The sequence below is a fragment of the Dipteris shenzhenensis genome, chromosome 24 (assembly GCF_047967505.1).
Source record: "Dipteris shenzhenensis isolate YYH24624 ecotype China chromosome 24, Dip_SZ_1.0, whole genome shotgun sequence".
Classification (NCBI taxonomy): domain Eukaryota; kingdom Viridiplantae; phylum Streptophyta; class Polypodiopsida; order Gleicheniales; family Dipteridaceae; genus Dipteris; species Dipteris shenzhenensis.
In genome coordinates this window covers 47,560,645-47,584,623 of record NC_141619.1, presented here as the reverse complement: position 1 = coordinate 47,584,623, position 23,979 = coordinate 47,560,645, and the positions used below count along the sequence as shown (strand labels likewise).

Here is a 23,979-nt window from a genome sequence, read left to right as displayed (position 1 = left end):
TGAACAAAGTCAAGCTGGGAGGAGAGCACAGTGTAGTTATTTAGGAACTCCGATTCACCCCTAGCTTATGTGGGAGAGGGTGCTCCAAGACTGTATACCTCTAAGGTGATATAGAACTCTAGGGTGTCAAAGTGAAGGGATAAATAGCGAGTGTACAACACACTTTTTTCTGGGGGCTGAATTTTTATGTAGCTTTGTATTACAATCAGCAGTCCCCAGATAGGGAACATGTAATTACATCATCAGAGCATGTCATTATAAAACAAGTATGTAGGATAATCAATTTGACAAACACACAAATAGTCATAGAAAGATTGCCATAGTGACATCTGGAAGAAATGAAACTTGGAGAAAGTGGGATCACTGAAGACTCTTTGATTTCTATAGAGTCCAAAGTCCCCAATAACGAACAGAAGTGGAGAAAGATCAAACCCCTGCCTCTGTGGGTGGATTCCAAATAAACAGAACAGCTTGCCAAATCAAGCAGTAGGAAACCGAGCTCGAAGACGTTTAGAAAATGAAGAAAGTCATGATGACTCGCTTTTGTACTTTTTATCTGTTTTGTGATGTTAAACACAACAACTATTCCTACTGCAGATCACGGGAGCAGCACCGTTTCTTTCCTCCCAGCCAACCTTGCTGAAGCATACGAGCTAACAGAGAATTACAAATCAGAAAACATCCGTAAAATCCCACATTCTCTTCTCTCTCTAGCTTCAACAAGCCCCATCTCCCTAGATGGATCTAGATGCCACATGTCATCATCACAGGGCCTTCCTAATGCAACATTTCACCCCTCTCTTGGGATGCATTAATATCCTTTGCCCCTAGGCCCATTCCTTGCATTAGGCCCTTAGCCTTAGATCCACCTAGTCTGGTGCTATCAACCCTCACCTAGGACCTTGACATTAATTCCCTCCCGATCATTTACATGAAGCGCAAACAAATAATTACAAACATAGATCCTTTAAGGGAAATGTCGACTGATTCTTCCGAGGTCATGCTACCTCGGCTAGAGCGTAACATTCCTTCCCTCTTCAGACATCAGCGTCCTCGATGATAAAATCTGGGAACACTCTCCGCAACTGGTATACGGATTCCCAGGTAGCTTCGGATAGAGGCTGACCATGCCATGCAACCAACACCGTGGGTATCTTCCGATTTCGTATTTGCATTGTTCCTCGGTCGAGGATTCTTGTTGGTTTGCGCCTCGCATTATCCTCTATCTCCTGAAACAAAACCACACCTTCGAATAGTGAGTCACCTGTATGTAAAAATTTCTTTAAGCGCGAAACATGAAAAACCGGGTGCACCTTACACCCTTGTGGCAATTCTAATTTATAGGCTACCTTGCCTATTCTCTTTAGAATTAACCACGGCCCACAGTATCGAGGTGATAACTTAGCACACTCTCCTGAAGTCAATGACTTCGAGTGCAAAGGAACTCTGAGAAAAACTTTTTCTCCTTCCTTAAATACTCTTATAGACCGGCTTTCATCCGCATACACCTTGGCTCTATCCATAGCCTGGCGGATATTAGCTCTCGCAAGTGCTAGCATCTCCCGCATCTGAACTACAAAGTTCGCGGCACTAGGCACTTTCTGAGGTACTCCAACTATAGTTGGATTTGCTGGTCTATAACCATAGTTCAGCTCAAACGGACTGAACCCTGTAGAGGAATGTTTTCTATCATTGTAGGCAAACTCCAACAATGGCAACCACTTGTCCCATGTATGTTGCCTCAATGACACATATGCCCTCAGCATATCCTCTAAGGTCTGGTTGACTCTCTTCGTCTGACCATCCGTCTTAGGATGATCCCCACTACTCATTCCCAACTCAGTCCTTAGTGTCTCAAATACCGCTGTCCAAAAATGACCGGTAAATCTGACATCTCTGTCTGACACTATGGATCTAGGCAATCCATGCAGACGAAATATATGCCTAATAAACAAATCCGCCACTTGTGGGGCACTAACAGACTCTCTAGTCGGAATGAAGTGAGCCATCTTGGTTAGACGATCAACCACCACAAGGATAGAATCATACCCTCCTTGTGTCGTAGGCAGCCCTACAATAAAGTCCATGGAAATGCTCTCCCACTTACTTAGTGGTACTTCCAAGGGCTGTAAAAGTCCGGGTGGCTTCACCCGCTCGGCCTTACTTACCTGACACGAGAAACACCGTGTCACATATTCATGAATATGCTTTTTCATATTTGGCCAAAAGAAATCTCGTTTCACGAGATCATATGTCTTCTCGACTCCTGGGTGTCCCGTACATGGGCTATCATGGCACTGTCGAATGACTCTCTGCCTGAGATCATTCTGACTAGGTACTACCACCTTGCCATTTCTTTTCAGCATACCCTCCCTTATGGTATATCTTGCATATGTTTGGCCTTTTCTGGATGCCAGGTCATCCTTCTCATTTTCCCCGGGTTTTAACACATGAGCTTTAGGCCATAAGCTCTGGACAAACTCGTCCACCTTTTGAGTTTCTCTGATCTCGGTCATTAGAGCACTCTCTAATACCGTGAAACTCAGGTTATGCATAATGCGAGACAACGCATCAACAACCTTATTATCTTTTCCTCTTCGGTACCGTATCGTTAAATTAAACTCCTGCATGAGCTCTGCCTACCTAGCTTGGCGGCCCCTCAAGTCAGGCTGTTTACAAAAATGTTTCAGAGTATCATGATCCTCATCCACATAAAACTCTGAACCATACAAATAATGCCTCCATGTTTTCAAAGCATGGATAACAACATACAACTCCAATTCATGAGTTGGCCAATTCCTTTGAGAGGGAGAAAGCTTCTTGCTTTCAAAGGCTACTGGACTTCCCTCTTGAAGGAGGACTGCTCCTACCGCAATGCCACTTGCATCGGTTTCCAGGAACAACGGTTTCTGGGGATCAACTATTTTTAACACCGGTCCTGCGACCACAGCTTGTTTTATGGTGTTAAAACTTTCTTGTTGATTCTGTCCCCATATAAAAGGTACTTTATCTGAGGTCAGATCAGTCAATGGCGATACTATTTCGGAATATCCTTTGATATGCCTTCTATAAAACTGGACAAATCCCAAGAATGATCGCAACGCGGTCAGACTCTGAGGGATTGGCCAAGTCAGTATCGCAGCCACTTTCTTCGGATCCATTTCTACCCCCTGTGGAGTAATTATGAATCCTAAATATTCAAGCCTAACCATACACAGTATAGTTTTCTTTTTATTTACATAAAGACTGGCTTTCCTCAAAGTACTGAACACTATTCTTAAGTGTTCACGATGCTCAGTAATACTTTTACTGAATACTAGAATATCGTCAATAAAATGTACTATAAAATTTCCGATATACGGACGTAGTAAATCGTTCAGAAGCATGACGAATGTCGCTGGAGCATTGGTAAGTCCGAAGGGCATTACCAAAAACTCATAATGACCAAACCTGCTTCTGAAAGCGGTTTTATGCATATCCTCGGCTCTAATCCGGATTTGATGGTAGCCACACTTAAGATCTATCTTGCTGAAAATCACGGCTCCATGTAATGCATCTAGCAAATCATCAATCCGAGCCATCGGATACCTGTGCTTAACAATGATATTATTCAATGCTCTGTAATCTATACAGAGGCGAAACGTATCATCCTTTTTCTTCTTTAATATCACTGGCGAAGCAAAAGGTGAGAAACTTGGTTGAATCTGCCCCAACTTGAGGTATTCTTCCAGTTGTCTACGCACCTCCGCCTCTTCAGTAAAACTCATTCTATAGGGGGTCTATTTACAGGTTCTGCCCCCGGAATCAGTTCAATCTTATGCTGAACATTCCGCTCTGGAGGTAACCCATAAGGTAGTTCATCCCTAAAACATTCAGAGAACTCCTCTGTTATAAGATTAGCCAGCTTGGCCATCTCACCACTTTGCGTAACATCAGTGCTAGCCAAAGAATCATAGAATCATCAACCGGCTCTACCGATGCTGTGCAAAGGAATAAAAACTCTTCTTGAGCTTTTCGGATTTCCATCACGGAAACCAACGGTCCCTGAGGTATATCTTTCTCACCTCGCAAGACATAAAGCACATCATTCATCTTGAATTGATATACGTGCTTTTTCCAATCAATGGCTGGATTCTTCTTAGAATGCCACGCCATACCCAGGGCTATATCTGCCTGAGCAAGCTTGGTCATTTCAAAATTAAGCTTCTCAGCATAGTCTTGAATACGAAGCTCCAACTGGGTAACCCTTTGGTCCCATACTTCAGTTGAACTTCCATCTGCCATCCTGACTGTATACGCATAGTCAGATGGACTTGTCTTTAATTTCAGCCTCTTCACGAGCTTGGAGTTAATCACATTGTGAGTTGACGCCGAGTCAAACAACACAATGACATCATGATTGGCCACTTGCCCTTTCATTTTAATTAACTCCGTATCATTAAAGGCTGTATACCCCGTTGCTGCGGGCTTAGATAGGATGTTATCAGGTGCACTCGTCACTAGCTTAGCAACAGACACACATAACAAACAAGGTACTAACCTCTGAGAAGATCCCGCTAGCTGAATCTGCATCTCTTCCGCTCTGGGACTTCCTTCCATCTTCACGTTGCATTCTGAGATCACCATCTCAGCCATCCGACAATCTTTGTTACGTGGACAATCCTTCCACTGATGAGGCTGAAGGCATCCAAAACACAAGCCTTCTCTCCTCGCCTTTTCTCTTTGTTCTGGGTTTAAGGGAGACTTAGACCAAGCCCGGGCTGCCATTGGGGTTACTTTCCTCTTCACTCCAATGGTGGTACTTGGTTTAGGAGTTTCAGCTGGTTTCGCCTGGTTGGCTTGACCACTCGGCTGAGAACCACTCCCTTTACTAATCCCTTTACTTGGTTTAGGAGTTTCAGCCAGGTTTCGATCCTGGGACCTGTGGGTTATGGGCCTAGCACGCTTCCGCTGCGCCACTCTGATACCAAATGTTAAACACAACAACTATTCCTACTGCAGATCACGGGAGCAGCACCGTTTCTTTCCTCCCAGCCAACCTTGCTGAAGCATACGAGCTAACAGAGAATTACAAATCAGAAAACATCCGTAAAATCCCACATTCTCTTCTCTCTCTAGCTTCAACAAGCCCCATCTCCCTAGATGGATCTAGATGCCACATGTCATCATCACAGGGCCTTCCTAATGCAACATTTCACCCCTTTCTTGGGATGCATTAATATCCTTTGCCCCTAGGCCCATTCCTTGCATTAGGCCCTTAGCCTTAGATCCACCTAGTCTGGTGCTATCAACCCTCACCTAGGACCTTGACATGAATTCCCTCCCGATCATTTACATGAAGCGCAAACAAATAATTACAAACATAAATCCTTTAAGGGAAATGTCGACTGATTCTTCCGAGGTCATGCTACCTCGGCTAGAGCGTAACATGTGACACAAAAGCAAGCACCATGCTTGAACCACTTTATGTTGAGATTCAAAAGTGAGTGGGAAAATTTTGGTGTGTAATGACAATCAGTTTGGAAGTGAAGCATCAAGGAAAGAGTTAGTATAAGCGAATCCTGCAAATTTTAGGCCACTTGTTCTGTGAATAATGCCAAGATTGAAGATATTGTCAAAGCATCCCTTTGAGAAATGCTTACATTCTTGGTGGGTCCTTCTTTCTGTGGACAAAGGTTGAGCCAAAAGGAACTGTTGGTTCTAAAGACACTAATGAGGACTCAATAATAAAGGGTTTGTGAGCTTCGATATGTTAAGAATCTGTAGCCTCTTGTATGGGTGCATGTAAGCTGCAGGATGTGGGCGCCTAACCCTCATTTGCCTAGCCACTCTACATGGTCTCTACCCCAAAATGGTACCGGGAGCCTCTTTCAACCTTCTAGCCATTATATGGATTCTTCATCACCCAACCCACAGGTATGTGAGAATGGACTTTGCCATGTGGTCGCCCCTCAACCTCCTTGGGCTTGGATCGACCATTAACCTCATTGCGAGGTTTCAAGACCCTCCCTCGTCTAAGCCCGAGTCAATTGAATAGAGGGGTGTATATTCCCCTTCACATAATTTGTGCCAAGTGTCTACCCTGCAGAAGGATCCACCACCACTGCCACGTATTGGCTTGCATGCAGGCCTTTGCTTACTTACTTATGCGCCGCCTTTTAGATCCTGTCTCTACTTGTATGTCTGAACACCTGTAGGTGCATGTGCTTTGCCAAGTGCCAACTGTTATGCCTGTGGCACAGTCACCATTGCCAGTTGTGCAATTGAATATCTAGTTCCTTGATTGCACTGCCAAGACCCTCATGTTGCCATGTGGAGGATATTCCTTGATCTGTTTGACGGGCACACGTGTGGCCTGCTTTGATACCATGTTAAGAATCTGTGGTTCCTTGTATGGGTGCCAAGTGGAGCTGCATGATGTTGGGTTCCCAGTCTGCATCCACATAGCCACTCTAGGAGGTGTCTACCCCAAAGCTGTAGCGGGGTGACAACCTCCCTGCACTTTCTGGCCAACCCACATGTATGGCTTCTTGTTTGGCGAACCCACATGGATGTCGGATTTACGGGTGAGCACACTTTGCCATGTGGCCATCCCTGAACCTCCTTGGGCTTGGATTGTCCATAATGCCATTGTGAGGTTCAACAAGATGTGGCTTTGAGAAAGCGTGCACTATATGAAAAGCCCAAGACATCCCGATCTTGTACCTTGCATTGTGTTTCTGTATGGAATGACGTGAGCTGTTTCAAGATATCAACAAGTCAAATGATTTGCCATGGAGATTAATCATCTTTTTGGAAATGATGAACGCCCCATCGACATCTAGGACTATTGGTGAACATGCACAAATATGAACTTTTCTTTCTCAATCACAAAGAACTTGTAGGAAATCTGTCAAATACAAGCTTGGTGAGCTTACTTAAATGGAGTTTTTTTCTAAGCCAGCTTCTCTGAGAATATTTACAGACAGTTTATGAAATTCTGTCCTTGCTCGTGTGGTTCCTATTGTTGCCATAATGCGCAAATGCATGCAGATTTTGATCTTGAGAATGAGCGAAGTAAGCTTGATGAGCAAGGTTTACGAATGGGTGAAAATCAAGAAGCAAGCCTTAAGAATCGAAGAAAACTTGCTGAGAGTACTCGGGGTATGTTCACCTTTTCTCACACGAAAGGCAGTTTTCAGCCCAAGTTGTTAATATTTTGATGATTATTTTCTTTTGTTACTCCTCACATTTGCATTTTGAAGCTTGCGTTTTCGTAAAGGAGCTCACTTTTATGGTCAATACTGGTGCAGATTTTAAAAAAGCTACTCCTGAAGATAAGATGAAACTTTTCCAGTCTTTGCTGAAAGGCTATCAAGAGGAAGTGGATAACTTGACTAAACGAGCCAAGTTTGGGGAAAACGCTTTTCTGAATATCTATCAAAAGCTTTATGAAGCCCCAGACCCGGTTCCTGCTCTTGCTTCAGCTACGGTATGGGGTTAAGAAATGTTACCTTTTTTAAAAGATGATGGTTCTAGGGTTTTTACCATTCTTCTACATTGCTGGCCTCTTGGACATGAGATTGTTAATTTCTTCAAAATTTTACGCAATTTAAATGCTTGGCAGGATGAAAGCTCGTGAATTCATGCTCATTATGTTCTCTTTCTATTGAATATAGTGTATATATATAGCTTATGAGGAAATATGGAACTTAACCTTTCAGCTTCTGTTATCAAGAGCATTGACCATCCACTCTTTCCTCTACTTTATTTGCTTGCTATATTCTATGCAGCTCTTTAGTTTACATGTAAATAATCATTCCGCACACGCCTTCGTAAGCACCTCCCTCTCCAGTTCTGCCCTCCATCGCTGCCCTGCTCCATCGCCCCTCCATTGCTGGCCTGCTCCATCCCTCCCTCCAGCGCTGGCAACCTCTGCTCCTCATCACTCCCTCCAGTGCTGCCTACCAGCCTCTGCTTCTCTGTTGCTGTCCACCTGCTGGCCCCACGTCTGTTCCTCCACCGCTTCCCACCCGCCTTTGCTAGTCCATCGTTGACCCCTGCCTCTGGTCTTCCTTCACTGTCTTCTACCTCTGCTTCTACATTAGGGCTGCCCACCTCTGCCTCCACTCTGCTCTCACCCTTGCTTGCATCTTGTAGCACCCTGGCCTCCATGCACGTGCTGTGTACCTTGTTGCGCCTCAAGCCTCCCACACCCTGCAGCGTCTCAGTCACCTGTCTCCCAGCCCCGTACTGCTAGAGCGCCAGCCCGCAACCCCCAATGATGTTTCCAATTCCCCTGACTCAGCTGCTGCTCCCTAGACCCTGCATTTTCTCTAGCTCCCTGCCTTTGCTCCAGCCTCTCAATCGAGCCACTTTGATGTGGTTGACATGGTTCCTGGTCCCACCTCCCAACTGATCCTACCTCTACTGCAGCTTCTTCATGCCTCTGCCATTGCCTCACAGTCCTGCCCCATACAGCCAGTCTTCCACATTCTCTCACTTGTTCTCAATGGTGAGTTGAGAGCCTAACAGTCAAATAAGTCGATGACCCCCCCGCCCTGCCGGTCCCCTTTCCTTTCGCCCCCTACCCCCTACAACAACACACACACTAGCGCACTTACACTTTGTCCTCGATCAGGACTCTTGAACTCTCTCTCACAGATCGGGATACGGATAAGGACAAAGGCAAGGTGGTGGAGAAGCCAAAATACAAATCTAATAAAGAAAAGGAAAAGGGCAATGGTGCAGGTCCAGACAGCACCAAGGACGAAATCAATACCCGCTGGAACCAGTCAGATAGCACCACAACATACCAGGATGAATCCACCTCTGCCCACCCAGCTATTGGCGACCTCCGGGTCCTAAGGCCACTCAGATAGCCCCTCTTGACTCACCTTAATCTCCTATCTTGTCTTCTCTCCCACTCACACAGTATTTGGTTTTGGGTTTTGGATCTAGACTACTAGTTTGAACATGAGAGTATGGATGGGAAATATGAATCACTCGGCTTGCTTTAAGAGGTAGGAAGAGAAATTAATTTGGCTTGCTTTAAGAGGTAGGAAATATGAATCATTTGGCTTGCTTTAAAAGGTAGGAAATATGAATCATTTGGCTTGCTTTAAGAGGTAGGAAGAGAATGAATCATGACACGCTAGTAACCTTGGTGCATAAAGGAGGCGAGTCTTTTTCTTAGCAAAGGTAATAATAACCAATGAGCTATACTTGGACAAGGAACAAACCCACCAACTAGCTGCATCTAAGAACCATCCACATGTCTTGCAGCTAGTTATAGCAAGTGATGGCTGGAGCCAAATTGCAGCCTACGAGTTTGACTATTTCATCTAGTCATACTACGCATCCCTCCTTCAAAGCTTGTGAGAGTCAGTAAGGTAAAATATGTGCAGGGTCAAAAATTAAGGTCCACAAGCTATAGATCTACTTGTGCTATAGATCAAGCTTCCAAATCTCATGAAGCAAGCAAGGTAAAATTGTCACATGGATCAAATTTGGGCCCCTTTTTTTATTGCTACGTGGAGTCAATGAAGATTTTGATCACGGCCACCAAAAGTGTTGAAATTTGAATTTGATTCTCCCTTCTTCCTTCGGCACATGGCCTCACTCATGTCTATTTTTAATCTCTCTTAACTCGTGACCTTAGGTCTGAAGTGTTGAGTTTAACACCTCCAAAGACAAAGTTATCTTAATTGATACTACACTCAGTCCCCCCCCCCCATACACATACCAAAAAATAAGATATCCATGCCATACTAGACCATGTCTTCTTGTTTCTCTCTAGCTCATATGATGCCGACAAACTCCATGCTATATGCCAACCCAACACGGCAGCCCATGGCCCACTCAGAAAGGGCATAGTGTTGAGGAAGCATGGCGGGTCGGGTGAGACAGATGAGCCTCTTATGATACGTTTCACAGTCACATAGGCTTGACTTACTGCAAGTGCTGAGCTCTCCGAGACCACCCACAAGTTGACATGGATGTGGACCTTACTCCTTTATAGGTTAAAGAGGGACGAGCCCTGCTTTAGCCCTCTGAGCAGTATGCTACTTTTTACGAGAGACCTCACATTTTTCCAAGGGGCTTTGGGAGGTGTGCGAGGCATCTCCCTACTCTATCTAGATATTAGATATCATGGATTTTTCAAGTCGTGAGGAAGTTCTCCTTCTTGGAGACTTAAATGCCATGATTACCACTAGGTACTGATCATTGGTTTTCAGCATGACTCGATTATGTTGCCTAACATTGACTTACATGAGGCAGGTTTCTCCCAAGTTTCCGTAGATTGGTGGGGCGCGGTCATCTCATATGGTGGTCTAGAGAGATGTCCCTCTTTCGGTGGGCTCATTGTTTTCCACGTGAAGGAGGGACCATTGTAATGACTATCGCATGGGATCTCCTTCCCTTGCATCTCACACCATAGTATCCCCCGCCCCCTTTTGGAGCTGATCATGCATACCTATTCTTTAGTTTATCCATCCCATTCCCACCATCGCGCACATCCCACCACCCTTGTGGCATCACCTCAGACTCAGGACCACCAAGCATCATCTTTCGACAGAGGCAGAGACCAAAAGAGAGTATTACCGTTTGGTTCATCGAAAGAAGAGATTTTTTTTGTCAAATGAGGAAGAACTACTAAACATTCTTTTAGTAATAATTGCAAGGATTTTTTATTCAAACACACACCTCTTAAGCTACACAACGGTTGATCCAATGATCATGAGGGGCTATGTGCTGAGTACATTGCAAATGGGATTGGTACCCTAGCTCTGATCTCGACAAAGCTATTTAATGAAGTGGTTTGCACCGGTTTTCCCCACACTTGGACCCTTAACACCATTATCCCAATCCACAAGGCAGGGGATCCCATAAGTCCAAAAAACCACAGGATCATCATGATCGGACATGTTATGTCCAAGATTTATGCATCAACACTTGACACCCACGTTAGCTAGTTTGTGGAGTCTGAGATTTAGGAGGATGGGGCAGGTAGGCTTTTGGGCACATCATGCTATATTTGACAACATCTTCACACTGGGAGCTATAATTGAGAAGGCCTGAGCAAGGAAGCAACGTGTTTATTGTTGCTTTGTGCATTTTTGCAAAGCCTTTGACATGGTACATGAGCCTAACTATTCAAATGACTACTTGATCTAGTGTATATTCATGACATATCGAGACATGGTATGAATGAGTATCAGCCTTCAGGTAGAGTCAGGACATTGAATGGATGGATAGGGCACATCATGAGCACGATATGATTGGGGTCACACAAGGTTCGTCCATTATCGCCGACCTTGTTTAGCCGATACATTGAGGACTTTCGGGGGTGCAGGTTTCCCCTTAGCTAACTCCTGATCCCAATTCTACTAAACACAGATGATGTGGTCCTCTTTTCTACGACTCGCTTGTCTGCCCAATGGGGATGCATGGCAGGGTTACCCTTGTCCGTCGAATGGGACGTCTTGATCGATTTCCATCTCATCCTATACGTCACGTCTGGTCACGTTGGATGGACTTCAGATCTGACGGTTGGGCATCAAATTTATAATTGTTATTGATCGTTTTCTGACCGTTTTGGGCCTTTGTAGTTCCGAGTTTAACTTGGAGCTCTACCTTCCCACATCTGTGGATGCCAATACAGAGTTCTTTTCAGGCTCTTGCTGTTCTATCTTTGGCAATTCAATGTCATATGTTGGTTCAAATGCAGGGTATTGTTGAGTTTGTGAGAGCACATGTTTATACTATGGGCTACACCCACTGTTGGGCACTAATGACGTCAGTGGGGATGTCACAGTAGCTAGTCCTTGCTATGCATGACACAGTTTATGGTTTTCAACCTTATGAGTGATTATCATGAGATTGAAACTGCACGAGATTGTGTTTTTAGAGGATGAGTTTGGGCATGTTCCTGGACTCATCTAGGTATATTGTTGAGTGTGTGTTGGAAAGAGTTGGTCTACGTTATCTGCTGTGCACAGGGATTGCACAGGTGTAACTTGCAAGCTCTAGCTCTTGAAATTCTGACAAATTCATTGTTGTCAGCATGCAATTTGCAATTTACTGATAAGACCTGTGTCACTGCTCCCATGCAAGCCATGGCTACAACTTTGTGTCTGAACTGCAGGAGGTTCCTTTTGTTTAAGCTAGAGGGTGGGTTAACCAGCGTTTGGTTAACCAAACTTGAGGCTACAGGTCAGGGTAACCAACCCTAAAGGGGGGGGCAGGGGGGGCAGCAGGCAATAGACAACAGAGACAATTAAGCGGGTAAGTCTACAACATGCCACGAGTTGAGAGGAGCCAGTTTGAAGGCCCTGGAAGATGCATTCAACAAAATGCCAACACCACAAAACAGTGCAACAAGGGAATTTCATCCTTAGACTCAAGGAATGTCTGATGGATAAACCGGGGGGATCTCTCAAGAAAGACCACGATGTACTACAGAATACAAAGGCAGCCCTTGTCACCACCCTAGAATCAGAAATTCAGAACATCCCATAGGCTGCCAATGGTGGGGGATGTGACACGAGAGAATCTGCAGGCAGAGAATGTTACACTCTGGGCCAGTCTTGAAGAGCTCAGAGCATGGAACAGATGTTGAGGATTCCAAGAAGATTGGCAGCTAAGGTGGAGGAACAACCCAAAGAAGCCCTGTCTTGGTCACAGGTAGCTAAACAACAGCAGCCCCAAAAGGCCATCCAAGAGACATTCGATGAAGAATCCAGAAGATAAAATGAAGCATTTAAGATCATCTCAGATGAGAGTTGGATACAACCAAGGATTTCCTCCGTGAGAAGTTTGGAGTAGAAAAGGGACAGATTGAAAATAAGAGTTGGTAGAAACAGACCCGAGAAAGACCGTTGATTATGAAACTCAAGGATGCTGAAATCCGACGAATGTTCTCATGAGAAAGGTCACTTTGGCAGCACTGAAAGGGAGCACCAGACTGAGCTCCCCGTGAGCTCCTGCTGAGCCGCCGCGCCCCCCCTGGCTGCCCCGCTGCCGCCCCGTCCGCCTCTCTTTGCTCCCCCTCTGCACGCCCTCGCCCTCTCAGCCTCCCCGTTTGCTCCCGCCCCTTCAGCTCCCGCCTCCTTGCCCCCCCCGCCCACCCCTCCCGTTTCCGCCTCTGCTGCCCTCCCTCCGCTTGCTTCGCCCCCTCCGCCTACTCCGCCCCCGCCAGCCCCGCCCGCTTCTGCCACCTCCATCTCCTCCACCTCCTTCTCCGCCTCCATCTCCGCCACCTCCGCCAGCCCCGCCCGCTCCCTCCACCTCCATCTCCGACTCCATTTTCTCCACCTGCACCCCCCGCCACCTCCGCCTCTTCCGCCCCTGCATCCTCCTCCTCTCCCCCGTCGGCTCCCCCCCCTCTCCCGCCTCCTCTCCGCTCTCTTGCCCTCTCATTCCCTCTTTTTCTCCCTCCTCGCCTTCTCACCCTCCCTCCTCCTCCACCTCCCGCCCTCCTTGCCCTCCTTCTTTCTTTTCTATACTTGCCCCCTCCTTCACCCCGCCTCGCCTCCGCCTCCCCCTTTGACGCTTTTCTTCCTCACCCTCCTTTTCTTCTTCCTCCCTGCAGCAGGAGCACTTGTGCTTGTTAAGGCGAAAGAAGAACCTTGGTGGTGACCCTTGGTCTGGCCAGAGGGACTCTATGGCAGCACCCTCGAATCCCACAGCCATTAAGGTTCTTCTTTCCCCAGCTAACAAGCACAGGATAGTAGGCAGTTCAGTCCCTCCAAGACAAGGCACTTGTGGGCAGAATTGTGGGCCTCACGCCTACACGGAGACAGGTGCGAGAGTGGATCCAGGTGAGCTTGGCATTAGAGGGAGACTACATTCAGGAGGTCACCATCTGTGGAGGAGGCGTTTTTCTCATCCAGCTGAGCTCCCCCGACACTGCCTCGACACTTGTGGAGTAGAGCCCCATCCTCCTTGGCCCGCATCTTGTCTACCTCTTTCCCTGGTATCATGGGTTCACAGTGGAGGACATGGATACGACACATCATGTTCCACGTTTTCCGGTCACACTCCGTTTCCCAGGGCTCCCTAAGGAGTATCGTGCCATCCTCCCTTCCATTGGTTGGGCATTTGGCACAGTGCTCGAGTCCCTGCCAGAGTCGACTGCCTCAGTTCTAGCAGATGATGGAGTTCCCAGGATCAGGCTGGTGGTTGAGAGCCCAGAGTCCCTCATAGAGTTGATCCTTCTGGAGACCCTGGAAGGGGGCACACTTCGCCAGAGGGTGGAGATCTTCGGGTTACCAGGCAGTGTCTTCGGTACAGATAGATGGGTCACCTCGCTAGAGATTGCCCCTATGGCCTCCCCCATGCACCTCCCCCCCCTCCTCCGGAGAGTAGGCAGAGTCAGCAGGCCCGAGTTCAGCGTCCTCTGAGGCAAGAGCAACATGAGTCTCAGACCCCATGGGTTACCCCCTCAGCAGGGGATTGGACACAGGTTTAAAAAAAAAAGAAACAAAGTAAGTAGGCCTGCAAACGCCGCAGGCACAGGGCCAGTCGCAGAGAGAGGGACAGGGTTGACTGAGAGGCCTCGAAGGAGGATCAGCAGGAGCTACCTCCTCCGGCGGCAGGGGCTACCGCCCACTCTGCCGATCCTCCAGCTTCGGAGGTTCAGCCTCCGCACCCACCCTTGCAGCAGCAGCGAGCCCCAAGAGCTCCAGATGCAATGTGGTGGAAGCTGCAGTCGCTAGTTCGATGAGGACTGCGGAGGAGCCGATCTAGAGCCCTGGTGAGCTAGATCAGCAGGGGGGACTTGATGTTGTCCTTATCCCTTCTCCTCCTCCCCCTCCCCCCCCCTCCCCCTCCCCCTCCCCCTCCAGGGTTCCCCCCGCCCCCTCCCCTCCCCTCAGCCCCCCCTCCTATAGTCACCCTCACCACCCGCCTCCCTCCCTCTATCCCCTGCGTCCCCACCGCTCCCTCTCCTACTGTCCCCCTCTCTCATGAGCTGGACCATAGTGAGTTGGAACGTACACGGGCTCCACGATCGTGTTCGTAGCCAGTCGAAGTACCTGATACTCTGGTAGGAGTTGCAGAGGGCAGTGGTAGGACGGGCAGTGGACATCCTTATAATTCAGGAGCACATGTTTTCAGCTTCAGACATCAGACGACGCCATCGCCTTCTCCCAGGGAGAGGTCTAGAGGAGTGGTCCCCTGCGGTAGGACGGAGTGGAGGGGTCTGCATCTCAGTCTCACAGACTTTGGCTCCAGAGGTCTACGATCAGGGCGAGCTCATTCTAGGACGGGCAGTTTGGATGGGAGTTCGGACGGGAGGGTCCAGGATTGCGATCGTGAACGTGTATGCCCCAGCGTGTAGACAGCACCGCCCGGCCTTTTGGAGGAGGCTGTCAGAGTCTCTTCCGGATGTAGACTCTTGGATTGTTGGAGATGACTTCAACAACCTGGAGTTTGGGGAAGACACGCAGGGCGGAGCTTCATTTTCTAAGATGCCAGCAACAGAGTGTAGCACTTGGGAGTAGTTCATTTTCATGATCAGTGGCAGAGACTCGTGGAGAGAGCCAGATTTCGGCAGGACACATGGTAGCCTTCTCTTCTCCTTTAGACAGAGGAGACACGATGGATTGCTAGAGAGACTAGACCGTTTCTATGTTGGGGACTGGGTACTACATAGAGGCGGACCTACTGGGATTCTGGCAGGTACCACATTGCCAGACCACTCTCCAGTGGTACTTCACTTGGATCAGCCCCGTCGAGGTCTCTCCCAGAAGGGGGTCCGCATTCTAGAGGACCTCCTGTAGGACGAGAAGATTCAGCAGGTCATGGCAGGGATTTGGGAACAGTGAGAGACGGCACCGTGTGAGGGCTGGGCTACGTGGATGGTCGATGCAATTCAGAGGAGTAGTGAGGAGCTACAGGCTCACGTCCTTCAGCGGAGGAGTACCCTTCAGGAGCGGGCTTTGAGGAGAGACCTCGCCTCCATCGAGAGGCTCAGGGAGTAGGACCCAGTGTCTCAAAGGCTTAGTGGCAGATTCGAGAGTGCTCGTCTCGAGCTCCAGGACACGGAGGTGCGGCGGGCTGAGTTCTCCTATCATTCGGTCCGGGCCCGATGGGTGCAGTAGGGGGATAGGATGACGAAGCAGTTCTTTCAGACCACTGGGCCCCGATCGGCTGGCACACAGCTACAGCGTCTCCGGGACTCGCAGGGCATCATGCACATTGACCCATAGGAGATTCTGGACATGACCACGGGTTTCTACAGCTAGCTCTTTCAGACGGAGAGGATGACCCTAGCTAGTCTTGTGGCCCGAGAGCTAGTTTGGGATCACGTTCCGCCAGTAGTCTCGCAGGACTTATGCAACAGACTCCAGGAGCCTTTCACGGATGAGGAGCTCTGGGAAGCCTTCAAGGCTCTCGCGACCCAGAAGTGCCCAGGTGAGGATGGCTTGACTTTGGTCTTCTTCCGGAACTTCTGGGAGATTATCTCCACCCTTTCCGTCTAGCTTTCACGGATGAGGAGCTCTGGGAAGCCTTCAAGGCTCTCGCGACCCAGAAGTGCCCAGGTGAGGATGGCTTGACTTTGGTCTTCTTCTGGAACTTGTGGGAGATTATCTCCACCCTTTCCGTCTAGCTTGCCAGGAGATTTTTGACACGGGCCTTCTCCCTCAGTCTTTGAGCAAGGGGTGGATTTGTTTGATCTTGAAAGGGGGAGATAGGTCAGACATTCGACAGTGGAGGCCGATCACTCTGCTTGATACTGCATACAAGATCCTCACCAAGGTCTTGAGTTTGCAGTTACGGCCCCATCTTACCGACATCATCCATGACACACAGACTGGGTTTGTCCACGAGCGTAGCATCCTGGACAACATCTTCACGTTCTAGGAGGCAGTGGATTGGTCCAGAGAGGAGTCACAGCCGCTGGCCGCCCTTCTCTTGGACTTTGAGAAAGCCTACGACATGGTGGAGTGGTCTTTCTTGGAAGGCACTATGAGGAGATTGGGTTTCTCAGACAGATGGGTCAGAGGAGTTTCAGCGCTATATGCAGGGAGCTCTAGCTAGATGCTTATCGAAGGACACACAGGCGAGGCCTTTCCTCTCTCTCGCTCAGTTTGCCAGAGCTGCCCACTTGCTCCCTTCCTCTTCTTGTTTGTGGCGGAGGCTTTGGGCTACTATTTGAGATCACAGGTGGTGGGTCTCACAGGGTTGAAGCTCCCAATCAGACAGGAGGAAGAGCTACTGGACTCGGAGCTTGCAGACGACACGGCCTTGTATGTTGAGGGCAACACAGCGAGTCTAGAGAGAGTCAGGGGCGCCCTGGCTATTTATTGTGAGGCCTCGGGGGCACGGATCAACTGGACGAAATCTATAGGTTTCCTCACAGGCTTTGAGAAGACACAGGAGATCCGAGAGTGGGGGAGTGACTTTGGCTTTAAATGGATACCGCAGGGCCAGAGAGCGAGATACCTCGGATGCTAGGTGGGTATTGACATTATAGTAGAGGAGCAGATTGCCCCGGTCCTTGAGAGTGTTCGGCGCAAGCTTCTCTATTGGAGCTCGGCCAAACTCTCCTTAGCAGGTCGCGCCTTAGTGGCAAACCAGGTCCTTCTTGCCACGGCCTGGTATATCGCCTCCTGCTGCTGCTTTCACAGAGGTTGCATTGGGTAGCTCCGACGGTTGGTACGGAACTTCCTTTGGGCAGGTTTAGATGGCACGAGGAACACTAGGACCTGAGTAGCTTGGCAGACAATGATCACGAGTAGCTTGGCAGATAGTGATCATGCCGTAGGCATTGAGAGGCTTGGGTATCATTGATCTGGAGATGCAGAGCAAGGCCCTTTTGGGCAAGTTGGTGGTTCGTGGCCTCACCCCAGGTACAGAGCCTTGGAAGCTCCTCTTACAGCGAGGGCTTCTAAGGAACACCCCACGCACTGGGGGACATTGGCAGCCTTCACATTGATGGATCTTCTCAGAGGACCCCCTTACAGGGAAGGGCTCCTCTTTGATGAGGAGTCTTCACAGGGTATGGCAGAGACTGGCAGGGGGTCTCATCCGTGCTTTGCCCAGATGCAAAGAGGATTTTGAGCGCCAACCTTTTATGTGGCACCTAGAGCTCAGAGATTAGGAGGGCCGTATGCTCGAACATCGGACTCACATTGGTTGGGCACAATGGGACAGTGGTCCAGCAGGGTCCTTCGGCCGTTGGAGCAGACTACCTATGGAGACAGAGGTGAGGCTTGATGCCTTAGCACATCTGCGAGGGGCAGGGCAGCGGATGGGCGAGATTGACTTAGCCATTCCGGAGTCCTAGTGGAAAGGACTTCACGTCTGGAGAGACAGCAGATGGTTGGGGCAGTTTTCCCATACTGGTGTTTCCTTGAGGATGTTTGATGCAGCGCGGTAGCACGCACCTCGGCTTCTTCCGTGTAGGACCTGGAGGCCTACTTCAGCCACTCACTGAGAGTGCCCTTGAGATGGATGGGAGTCTTGATGGGATACACTAGCAGATGATCAGAGTGGTGGGCCGTTTGGGGAAGGAGTGGCACATTGACCCTCCCAGTATTTTAGAGCAGGATGCCTCTAGATGGCGCCTTTGGCTGTGGGAGGGTAGACCCTTGAGGGAGGTCCAGTGGGATCCGAGAGAGTGGTTCTGGCCCTCTGGGGGCGGCTCAACTGAGCAGGTGGATGAGGTGTGCTTCTTTTCTTACACCACACGGATTGGCAGGAGGCTTCAGATGGACTCGTCGAGGTGGACCCCTTCAAGGGAGAGACATTGGGTGACCCAGAGAGTGCCCCGGGATGTGCGCTCCAGGTTTTGGACGCAGTTGTGGTCCAGCTTGCGACGAGGAAGATCTCTTACTTCTGGCGGCTGGCCACCCACGGAGGCTTGCCCATTGGACCGTGGTTGGAGCAGATGCGAGTGGACGGGCAGTGCTATTGTTGCTCCAATGGTGCCCTGGAGACTATCCCGCATTGCCTGTGGAGCTGTTGTAGTGCAGCGAGGATCTAGATGGGAGCCCTCAAGATCATGACACGTATGCAGTGTCTTCATAGAGACTACACTTGGGGGATGGTGGCTTGGTTGACAGAGGGAGGACACACGTTTTAGATTGATGAGATCTTCCCAGCCTACCGGATACAGGGTCAGAAACTCCAGAGGATCGCACTCCACGAGGTAGCCCCCCCTGACAGTCTAGCTCCTCCTCCTAAGGAGGACAGTGTCTGGGAGGTGGTAGCCAGCATCACTTGGAATATTTGGGTGGCTCGCTGCAGTCTTGTGATGGGTGACCACCCAGTTCCACCCGCGGCTACCCTAGTTGCCATATGGCAGGATATCATTCACACTCTACGGTCCACCTAGGAGCGTGGGACTCCAGGCTCCAGGGCGACTATCGAGAGGCGTGCTCGTTTCTGCAAGGCTTGGCCTGCAGGTGTTTTCTACATCTTCACTCCGCGAGGGATTCACTGGCTGTATAGTCCCCCCACTTGGCTGTTAGCCCCAGTTCCAGAGATCCCCTAGGCAATGAGCTGGGTTTCTCTAGAACAGGCTGGTTTTTTCTTTCAGCCTTCTCTGGTTTTTTTCCATACTCAGCACCTTCGGGGCTGCTGTCTTGTATGAAAATCTTTCAAGCATTAATAGAAGGTTAAAAAAAAAGAAAAGAATAAAAAAAAAGAGAAAGTTCACTCTCAAGGGCACAGATATCTACATCAATGAAAATTTCACACATATGCAGCTAGAGCAGCGCAAGGAGGGCCTCAAGAAGGCCTTCGAGGCTAGGGGCCAGGGGACATGGGCTGTGTACAGATATGGCGGAGTCCTTTCCCCTCTCCTAAAGGAGTGTAAGGCTTGTGAGAAACCAACGCCCTAGCATTCACACTCTGGAACGCTAATGGGGGATGCTATTCAGCACCAAGCAATATTCCATGGAATGGACCTGCTGGTCTACACAGAGACACATCAGAGCCCAGAGAGGGGATTGCCTATTTACATGGGGACGCTTGGCTTTCAGTGCACCGTAGGGAGTCACACAGAGACGGGAGAATATGAGGGTCAGGAGGGGTGGCAATTCTGGTTCGCTCACACCTGCAGCCCTATGTCACTGTTCTGACCATAGACGAGCACACCCATCTACATATGGGTCACGCTTTGGAGATCTCCCAGTAGAGGGTGTACATGAGGCCACTTATCTGCCACTATATGAGGACATTCAGAGAGATGGGCAGCAAGGAGGATCTCCATAGGAGGGTACATGGGGCCACTTAACTGCCATTGTATGAGGACATTAGAGATGTGGGCAGCATACTCCACCTCCCACCTCTTCCACGAATTACTAATATGACTTCAATCATTCCTTGGACCACATATATGATAGCTACCTTGCCACTATGAGTGTCCCATACAGTAATAACTCCCAAGGAATTTTGGATGGAAGTCTTGGAGAGAAAATCACCATGCCCCATCCAAGGCCTCACCGTTTGGAAGAACCATGCGTCCATATTACATGACATCCCCAACTATCCCTATCCAAATATCTCTAGCATTCCTTGCCCTACTAGCTCCAGTCTTTTCAGTACATCACGGCAATCAAGAAGCTGCAAAATGGAAAGCAAAAGAATAACAAACTCCTTACTCATGGTTGGGAAACAGTCGCTCCGGTCTTGGCCACCTATGGTGTGCTTCACTGGGCCACGGTTCAATATGAAACTGGCAGCTCGAGCCAGGCCTGCTCGAGGCCATGCGTCACTAGCAAGATCGGAGAGATAGTGCTTCCAGGCACACTTTCAGCCTTTTGGGGTGTGGACTTCACAGTGTTTGAGTAGGCTGGTTTTGAGAGACTGTAGGACATGATGCTCTCTGCATGATCCGCAACAAGAGATGCACAGCACATGACATCATACTGGCGGAGTTCGTAGCACGACCTATGCACATAGACCTCTCATTGCAGATCATCAAATATCTAGACAGGGTCTAGGGGTGCGGCAAGAGTAAGACGGGTAGACAGGCCTACCTTGGAGAGCCTCTTGAGTCTCATTCTCTATGCAGCTAGCAGCAATGGGGATACGAGATGTTGATACTCGTAGGCCACCAGATGGTTCACACATTGGGCAAATCCATCGACCATCTCCCTCCATGTCAGTACTCCCAGGATGTGCCTACTTCCTGCTTAACGCGACAGGAGGTCCATTGGGTTATTGGAGGTGATTTGTGGCAGGTTTATGTTCAACGGACTTGGGTATCTCCAACATAGCCACATGCTACCAAGATGGCTTTCTTCAAAGAGCATTTCCTTTTTTTGACTGAGGATGGTTTCATTCAGTCATCAGGGTACTTGAAGATTCATCTGTCACATGAAGTACGGATAGCCATGGGTCAGCTTCGGACATCCCCAAAGGTTGCACATTGGGATTGGATGAGAGGTTGAGGCTACCCGACAACCACCACGAGCTGCAACTATGTACCTACCTTGTGTGACCTGGAAGAGGTGGAGACAAAGGAGGATGTGCTCATGAGATGGCGATATACTACTACCTCTTTGCACATCGGCTCCAAGATATGTTGAGGGTCATTGACTACCCAAACCAGAGATCTGCCACTATCTTTGTACATGATTCAGACACGCACTTGTGCAACCAGCACATGGTTAGTAGGTCATAGGCAGTAGTGGATCGCTTCTTCTTCACAGGAGGTGAGACCACACTCAATGGCCACCACCAAGAACAGGACTGTGATGTGGCTCCTCAGCTGCGCTGGATCTTGCATGAGAATAGGCACCACGGGCAAAGCAAGCAGACACCGGATTCAAAGCACACTCTTGGCAGCATCATAGAGACAAGCCACCTCATGACGACCGCATGTCAGGGTCATAGAGCAGGTGATAGGACGACAAATACAAATCTCAGACATGCTTCAGAGGCATTGGGACTATAGCTGGGATCCCCTCCAAGCTCACTCACAGCTTCAATCCCTCATGATGGGGGTCCAGTACAATGTATTTCTACAACCCATTGCCAGACCCACCTCCCGACAGATTTCAGCACACTGCTCCCACATGAGAAGCAAAGAGCAGACAGTTGCAGATTTCAGACATCTTTTAGGGACATCAGGGTCCACCAGATCCCTGACACTGATCATGAGCAGTGCCCTAGTGTTGTTCCAACATCTCCAACATCTGCACCTCAGAGTTATCCCACCTCAATTATGGCAGTTATTCTCTAACTGTTACTATAGTGGGGATGTACAAGACAACTCCAGGCTCCCCATCACGGGGCGTATTTCATGATGTATTTAGATTTTGGTCTCATATGTCATTTTGGCCCTCCACAGATGTGAATAATCCTTTCTTTCTTTCTTTCTTTCTCTCGAGTCTATAGTGGTGGAGAAGGAAGGAGTTTACTACTGGTGATTTCTTCCAGTATCGGTGTTCACAATATTATTGCAAGCAAATTCGTAGATAGTCTTCCCACATGATCTGCTGGTCATGAGCATTTATTAGGAATCTCACTTTGGCCATCTGTTTTTGAGCATGAAAAGATGAAGAAAAACACTTTTAAAATTTTCGAACAGAGCTTGCCACCAAAAGGTACTAGTAACTTTGCTATCTCTATTGGAAACGATGGATCTAGAAAGTCCATGCTCCTAATAGATAGGTGTGCTGCTTTAAGAATTGCTTTTGACAAGGAATGGAATGAGCTTGTTCTACTAAACTGATCACCTATGGTCCGAATCATGTTGTGTACGTGATTAAGCCTGTGGATTCTGATCATAAAATCCATGAAAATATGTTCCCATGGTCTTTTTGGTACTGGCAAAGACTGCAGTAGTCCCAGTCCTTGGATGCTCGTGTACCATTTGGGAACAAGGTATAGAGGGTTCCAAGAAGAACGCCAAAAGGCAGGAGCATTGGTACCAACTGCTAGAGTACGCTAGGCAAAGAGCTAGAAACCTTAGAAGCTGGCTGCAGAACAGCTAGTTTTCTCTCAATGCCCGTGCTCATGGATAGCTGGCTCTTTTGTATTGTATTCAAGTTTTAAGTAGAAGGTACCTTTCTCTTGGGGCCGAAGGCACAAGTTTTAAAAATGAAAGATGGTATATATAGCAAATCTGAAAATAAGGCTCTTTTCTCAAGGTAAAACAAAAATTAGTCAGAAATAAGAGTGTGATCGATGTGGCTAGATAAAAGTTTACGGTGAGAATAAGCTTTGGTCCTCCTTGCCAAGTTACACAAGATTTTCCTGTGTATCAAATTTAACTTTCTGTGCCTTTACTGTAAAAAGGTCTCCACATGAGCAATTTTGGCTTTAGGAGGCTAGACCTATAAAGAGTCTCTTATCATCTAATATCTGTAAAAAACTGTATTTCATTTAATGCTAGTTTCCATTTGGGAGTGTCTCTTTAGGTATGTTTTGGTTGCGATGCCAAGCAATAGGATACAGCTTCACTTTTGTTTCCCTTTACTTTTAGTGTTGTGTGGTATATGCACTCCTCATTGAGTCCCTCTGGAAAAGTTAAGTGCATGTGGCATATTGCTTCTACGATTGCCCTGTCTTTGTGTATTTACTATCTTTTGCAAGTTATTTCATCAGACAGGAGCCTGTTATTTTCACATGTGACGTTCTACTCGAGATTGCCCCCCCTTGGGCGTTTTCCCCTTTTTCCCTGCTGTTCTCGCTTTTTTACAATTTCAGTTTTTAGCGATTCTGGACTTTTTACACAGACCTTGAACTGTTGATCTATGCTTACAGGAATTGGCTTCCAAGGTGGCTGAGCTCGAATCTGAAAATCGCAAGATGAAGCATGAACTAGAAGAGTACAGAACAGAAGCTGCACATCTGAGAAATCAACAAGCAACGGTTAGGAGACTTGAAGAACGAAATCGTCAACTAGAGCAACAGGTACCTTATCAGGCACTGTCCAGCACACAGAGATTGCATTCACCACAATTGGCTGCGAGCATGGAGAGTGCCTCTGCCCAAAATATTTAGATAAAAATATTATGGGAACCATTGTTCACCCAA

General features: G+C 48.3%; 1 protein-coding gene across 1 annotated transcript in view; it reads left to right on the top strand.

Moving 5' to 3' along the window:
- LOC147886693 (protein CASP-like) overlaps positions 1 to 23,979 on the top strand; it is a 70,478-nt gene that overhangs the window by 3,453 nt on the left and 43,046 nt on the right. The window contains exons 2-4 of the mRNA XM_087395160.1: positions 7,033 to 7,143; positions 7,293 to 7,471; positions 23,707 to 23,856. Of these exons, the coding sequence (XP_087251286.1) occupies positions 7,033 to 7,143; positions 7,293 to 7,471; positions 23,707 to 23,856 (440 nt within the window). The remainder of the gene's footprint in view (positions 1 to 7,032; positions 7,144 to 7,292; positions 7,472 to 23,706; positions 23,857 to 23,979) is intronic.